Source organism: Fundulus heteroclitus, chromosome 12, assembly GCF_011125445.2.
Source record: "Fundulus heteroclitus isolate FHET01 chromosome 12, MU-UCD_Fhet_4.1, whole genome shotgun sequence".
In the NCBI taxonomy this organism is placed as follows: domain Eukaryota; kingdom Metazoa; phylum Chordata; class Actinopteri; order Cyprinodontiformes; family Fundulidae; genus Fundulus; species Fundulus heteroclitus.
The window spans coordinates 27,277,170-27,284,258 of NC_046372.1; the positions used below are offsets into that span (position 1 = coordinate 27,277,170).

Here is a 7,089-nt window from a genome sequence, read left to right on the forward strand (position 1 = left end):
GTAATCTTTATCTGTCATTGCAACATACATTAAAATTTCATTTGTCCTCCTTTTTTCAACCCATTCCTCAGGGAACGGTGGGCTGCCACTATGCGGCACCCAGGAAGCATTCAAGGGCCTTGAATGCCCTGCCTTGCTCAGGGACCCAGAGTGGCAGTCTGTGGGATCTGAACCAGGGAACTTTTGCCCTTTCCAGCTACTGGACCTCCACTCCCCATATATGCTGTATATATGACTGCAACTGTAAAATCAATCCCCTGTGGGTTAATTTGCTGAATTCCACCCTTTTCTCTTGGTTTACACAACTAGAAGTTAAAAATAAATGTTTAATTGTTTTATTATAAATCTGCAATACTTAAAAAATGTTAAAGAATTCAGACAAAAAGTCAAGTTGTTTCTCAAGATTTTAAAACATGGCCCCAAGCTTTCATTATATTGAATAGTCAACTTTGTGTTTTGTTTTTTTATTATCTGAAATATGTTTATCTTTAGGTGTTGTCATAATTCTGCTGACACTAATAAAAATGTTATGAGGTTAGATCTTCAAAAATCTCAATCTCTTTCTGTCGTGGCTTTTTCTCTGTGAGCCTACGAGTTAAGACGAAAGAGTAAAGAGAACCGAACAAGCCTGCTCTCATGAGAGCGTTGAGTGGTTCAGCTGCAGAGTCACGCTGATGAAATGCGAACATTCATGGCAGAAAGAAGAGATTAGCAGAGTTTTTTTTCCTCTACCCTCCTGACTTGTTCATTATTGCACGGATCAGTGTTCACCAGTTCAAGTGAAACTCCGTGTTTGGAGTTGTCTTTCAACAGGCGCTCTGAGGGAGAGGCCGTGGCTGAGCAGGAATGAGCGCAGACATCCTGAGCAGATGAGCTGATGCTGCTCCCAGATTTATGGCCTGCTCTCGCGTTTCAAACCCCCTGAAGAGCGCTTAATCCACATCCACCGCGTGTTGCCTCAATAATCTGTGTTGTTTGCAAACACAAAACAATCCGTAACATCCCCTTAATAACTTCAACGTGGCTGAGTTATTAGCCGCTGCTGCTGTAGGATCTTTATTGGCTGTGACATTTATTTGACAAATAACTTAATTGATTACAGCGAAGATGCTGCAGCTTTGTGTTTGTTTCCATAAATCTTCCAGAGAGCAAAGATGGATTCATCTGTGCTGTATTCCTTTTTAATGATTCATATTCAACAACTATACAAAACAATTCAAACATTCTTTATGTGATTATAAAAACTATAGTCTGTCGTTGAGCCACTTTTAATTCTAGTTAAGCAGGACAGCTTAACTTACTTGAGGCAATTATATTTATTTTCTTCTGATATTTTATACTACTGTTCATTTAACATTTAGTTGAGAGGAAATAACTGCAAAATGAGTAAATTTTGATTGAATAGTGGATGAAAGATAATTGTTTAAAAAACTTCAATTCTAATGCAACACATTATCTTAAACAATAAGTTAAAACTCCTTAACATTTAGACCAGAACAGGAAGCTAAAAGTTAATAGTGTTGGAGCAATTGTTGCGTATTTATTTTTTTATGCTGATCTGATTTAAAGTGTCTCTGTGCTTTTATTCAAGCTGAAAATAAAATAAAATGTTGACATTTTTTTCCACAAGCGAGTCTGTTTTATACAGTTTATTGACACAAACAATAAACATTGGATAATGCTTAAATACTCTACACATTATTAAAACATGCACATGTAAAATATAATATCCTGTACATTTATATAACATGGAGAAACAGATTTCACATGGATCCATTTTTTTTTTTTTTTGTTCAAGCAGTGCCTGAGTTCTCATCTGAGCCCAAAACATGTAGTAGTGCAAGAAAAAGGTTCTGGTCCGGGTCAGTGGAATGCTCGGCTCACGGCCGGCGCCGGTCGCTTCAGTATGGCTTCCACGGAAAAGGAAAGAGACTCGCTAGACGCCATCTTGTTCCCCACGGCTTTGGTAGAAAAGTCCTTCCCGGCCTGAACGTCCTTGTTTTTCCCCTCCCTGAACCTTCGGGCCGCCTCCTCCAGCAGCTCCTTACAGTTGGGAGCTCTGATCTCCGGCCCGGGTCTGCCGGCGTTTTTCTCAGCCAGCGAGTGCTGGATGAGGTTGTGGAAGGAGTCGAGTTTCATGGAAAGCTTAGCGGTGTCCTTGCTCAGCTTTGAGCTGTGGGAATGGCTGCTGTTAGGGAAGGACTGTCCAAAGCTCCTGTTTGGAGCAGAGAAGGCTGAGCACTCCTTGGGCCCCGCTGCTTTGGGATCTGGCCGCTGCAGGAGCGATGAGTCCTGCAGGGCAGCTGCTCGGGATCCCTCCAGTTTAGCAGCGAGGGCCTCCTGCTCGGGCGGCTGGCTCTCAGCGGGCATCGCTTTGGGCTCCCACACGGCGCCCGGCTTCATATTCTGCACGGCGGTGGCGTTGAAGAGGCACTGCTGATAGAGCAGCGCGTCGCCCAGGCTGGCGGCGCCACGGGGCCACATCACGAAGCTGCCGCGCGGCGGCTGCAGTGGGTAATGGCGGTAGGTGGTGGCCACGCTGACGTTGGAGGAGATGAGCTCGACGTTGGCCGAGCTGCTGGGATACTGCGCGGGCAGATCCAGACAGCCGGAGCCGAGGAAGCCGCACCGCTCCTTGGACTGATGGTCCACCTGAGCTGCTGGCGAAAAGGCGGTTTTGTAGGCGCTGTACTCGGCGGCGTGGTGCACCATGCTGCCGGGGAAGAGCAGCGGGCCGGGGGCCGGCTGGCTGCTCTCCAGCAGCTCCCGCTCTTTGTACTCTCTCTCAAGCATGATGGTCTCCAGCTCCTTGTCGGCGAAGGCCCTCCTCTTCCTCATGCGGTCGCTGAGCGGTGGAGGAAGGGCGGTGTTGGCTGCCAAGAAGGGATCAGGCTGCACTGGCCGGTACCCTGTTAGGAGAAAGGAACGTTGGACCATGTTAGCAAATGGATCTTTTTACACAAAAACACGGCGATCAGCGTCTCTGGAACTTTCAGTGGGATTCCAGAATAAAGCGGTGAACACCAGAGGAAGTTTACTGCTCCCAGATGGCAGAGAGTCTGCCTGACTGTCAAACAGAAACTTATTTCTGACGCCTCACCTTCCAGGATGCTTTTGGCGAGCATGGTAGAGGGACGGATGTGCCGCTGGTAAATCCTCCTCTCCGCTGGAATCGGTTTCCCAGAAATCCCTTTCTTATCCTGACACACAGGGAGGAGGAGAGAAAATCATTAAATCCTGCCGTCTGACATGTTTTCCTTGATTCTTCAGCAATAACTGATTTGTTACAGTTGAGCTCAGGTTGTGTTTGGATAATTTAAAGCAAAACGCTCTAAAATAACATAAAGGAAATGTGGGCTGTGACAACCCAGTGACAGCCAGAATAATCCCAAAATGTAAATTAAATAAATTTCAAAGATGCTAAACGTGTTTTCAACTCATAATCTAATAACTCACGAATTAAAAAACTAGTATTTACTAAATCCTAGCAAAGTGTAGGTTGAAGAGAAGAAGTGGAAATCTGACTAAAATAAGAAACAAGCAAACATTAAATGATGCAACATGTATATTTTAACAGGGAATAAACCGGTGTAGAATTAGAGCTTCAACTAATTTAAAACTGGTTAGCTAATACTATCACTGTATCACTGATATTTATGATTAATATTTAATCTTTTTTTTTTTGCTTCTTAGTGGCTTCTCTAATAAAAATAACAACAACAATAATAATAATAATAATAATAATAATAATAATAATGCATTAGTGGATATTTAATGCAGTACATTAGCTTGAATACAAATCCAGTAAATCAAGACGTTTTTAATTTATATTGTCTGTAACGCCACACCGGTCAGATTCCCTCATTATAAAATTAAACCTCCAAAGCAAACCTACAATTCTTGGAACTAGCAAATTAAACTAGTAATTGTTGAAGTAATATTAATAATAATTAAAATTGGGTGCTGCTTCATGGGAAAATAAAGTGTTCTTGGTTCTTACATCTATTTTAGTTTTAACAATGCAGCTCTGGACAGTTCATCATCATGGAGGTTTAGTTGTTAGGGTTGTTTTTTTTAACCCACTGGAGCATTTTTGTGTCCTTGATTATTTTTCTTAATCAGATGACACCCTTTTTTTTTGCAGTTTATTCTCCTTGTCAAATTTTGCATTTATGCACAAACTACAGCAACTGGCTGTTTCCTAATCTTCTTAAAAGACAAAAAGGAACAAAACTAAAGTATTAAACAAAAAAGCAAATACATGAAAATAAAATCCACAAAGGTGATATTTTTATTAAACTTAATGTGGGGGAAATCATTTGAACACTTGAAATATAAGACGACCCCCCCCCGCTCTGCTCCAGCTCTGAGTGACCTACTGGAATAACAAGGCAGATCTGCATAGAGCTTTATTTATCTGCACCAAGCTAAATCTACCGCTCCAACTATGATTTGCTGAGATTTGCACACAAATTTGTTTTAGCATCTAGTACATTTTAAAATCATACTGACTTCTTTAAACACTGAGCTACTAAACCTAAAACGGTGTTTTATTAGTGAGTATAAAGTATCTCACCTTCTAATATTTTCTCCTCATAGAATATGTCAAAACAAAACAAACTGTGACGTGAACAAATTCACTAATAAAATGATAATGACCGAAATTTAGAGCTGCTTGAAATTAGAAAAACTGGAAACTGGGATAAAAATGTATAAATATTGTGAGGACCTTATAGATTATGATCATTATGATCCTCAGTCTTTTCTGTCTTTACAGCCAGCAGAGTGCAAACACAGGGAACCCCAAATAAAACAGCTTTCCTAATGTAGCGTCCAAGCAGTCCTTTACAATTGTGTTATTGCACATATTTAGATTACAATTTGCTAAACAGGGTTCAAGTGTTTGGTTCAAAACCTGAATCACACAAACACTTGCAGACGGAAGGAAAAATCGAGGCATTCGTGTGACTATATAGAGCCACAGATTTGTAGTGAATTAATCAAATTAAATTCTTGTAACTAACCCTCAGTCTGTTTAATCATGTTATAGAAATACGTTTATGATGCTTACATAAAACAAACTCACACAGCCAGAGCAAAAGAACCCGCATTAATTGGAGGAATTTAGTGTGCAGGACTGAGAATGACTCGTTAAGTAAACTCTGATTTTTCATATTTAACTGTATCCCTGACCCAAATGACCATCTTTGATTAAATAATTAAAGTAACTCATTTCTATGTGGTTGTTTCTGGGGGGAACCCCTAAAAAAGGCCCCAGCCTGTTTCTGGCCCCATGCAGCCAGCGGACCCTCGGTGCATGCCTACCTCCGTGGCCTGCTGCCTCCTCAGGGCCACCTGCGCCGCCATCACCCGCTGCCGCTCCACCACCAGCAGGCAGTTGGCGCACTGGCAGTCCCTCCACCTGCAGAAGCGCTTGTGGCCCTTCAGGCACGACACCACGCCGTGGTTGCGGCAGCGCGCGCATTTAGGCGTGCGGCTGAGCTTCCGCTGGTCCCCCGAGCTCAGGCCGCTGGGGCCCGGCTTCCCGTCGCCGTCGTCCTCGGAGGCGGCGGCCGGCGGCGCGGAGCCCGGCCGGCTGCAGCAGGAGGAATCCTCCGGCTGCTCGTCGCTCTCGGCCTCCAGGCTCTCCACGTCGATTTCAAACTCGCAACCGGCGCTGTCTGACATGTCTGGCCGCGGTGCTCCGCTGCCGCTGCACGCACGGGTTGGTTCTGGGAAATAAAGGAGGTAATTTAAAAGAATGTCTCACAAAAAAAACAAAATTAACAAATAAAAGTTTAAATTTAAAAAAAAAGAGCAAACACATTATCAGCTGTATTCACTAAATCTTTACCAAGTACATCCTACAAAAAAAGGCTCATTGGTAGCCTAATAATCTAATAACAATAATACACTTTGAGTGAAATTGAGATTATTTTTGTTAAACTTGTAGGGAAATAACAACATTAAAAAAGTATAGAAATGGCCCTAAACGTATCAATGAATAATTGAGAGGCTTTTTAATAATGTGAGTGGAGTCATGTTATTAATTTGATATAATAATCATAAACTAGCTGACAACTTAGAGAAGCTGATATCTAATTCTGAATATCTTGTTGTTTTTAATCAATGTTTTCATATTAAGAAACCTTAAAAAAAAATATTAAAAATTATTCTGCCTTTGTTACGACTTTCTCGGATTCCAATTCAAACAACTTTATTAATCTCCGGCAGCAATTCATCTATCGATTCCCCAGAAACTTCAATCCTCAAAGCCAACAGTGAATACAAAAGTGATAGATACATAAAAATAAACCATAAGACACAACATCAAATAGTTTTAGGCCGTAAGTTCCTTTAAAAAGCGATTCTGTCGGAGCTTCAGCTCTTGGTTAAGTATCTGCCAGCCACTAAAATGTTGTTTTTTAAGCACTAATTTGGACAAACGTGCAGTAACTAGTAACACACCCAGAAGAAGCCCAATAAAAGCCCAGCGCTCACCTGCAGGGCTCCGGGGAAGCGGTGCTCAGGTTCTCGGGGCTCTGCTGAATGACACTCGCCGGCCTGACTCCAGCTTTGAAGGCCAATTAGATGTTAATTGAGCGGATGAATGAGGGTCGCGCCACGACAGACGAGCAACTTTCCTCTGAAGCTGAGACGCAGGAGTGACACTCCTATGAACCGCGCTGGGCTGGGCTTTCTGCGCGCTGATTGGCTGTTTCCAAACCATCCCGAACCAATGGGATCGCTCGGTAGTTTCTCGGGCGGGCACGAGCGGAGCCCTCCCAACGGCTGGGGAGGGTAACGGCCATGTGTAATTTGATTACTTCTAAAGTAATTTTTTAAATAAAAAGCAGTAATATCTCACCTAACAAGTGGAAAGGTTACTTGTTTTACATTGTTAGGGGTTGCTGTATATATATTTATTCAACACTGGGGCACAAACATGTTTTTTTTCTCAAAGAGAAAACAAAGTTGTTGTGCTAAAAAGCCACCTGACTTTCCATAGTGTATTTGTCTTTTTCATCCCAAAATAGCTTTATGAAGACGTTTTTTTTCAACAGTGAAAGTATTATTTGGCTTCAGTAT

The 7,089-nt window shown here is 42.4% G+C and overlaps 1 protein-coding gene across 1 annotated transcript; it reads right to left on the reverse strand.

The window, feature by feature from the left end:
• Positions 1 to 1,634: 1,634 nt before the first annotated feature.
• On the reverse strand, positions 1,635 to 6,661 carry dmrt2a (doublesex and mab-3 related transcription factor 2a). The gene is made up of 4 exons (XM_012879805.3): positions 6,502 to 6,661; positions 5,326 to 5,732; positions 3,101 to 3,200; positions 1,635 to 2,909 (listed from the first exon to the last, which is right to left on the reverse strand). The coding sequence occupies exons 2-4, from the start codon at positions 5,686 to 5,688 to the stop codon at positions 1,864 to 1,866; spliced, it is 1,509 nt and encodes a 502-aa protein (XP_012735259.2). The 5' UTR covers positions 5,689 to 5,732; positions 6,502 to 6,661; the 3' UTR covers positions 1,635 to 1,863.
• Between the last annotated feature and the right edge of the window lie 428 nt (positions 6,662 to 7,089).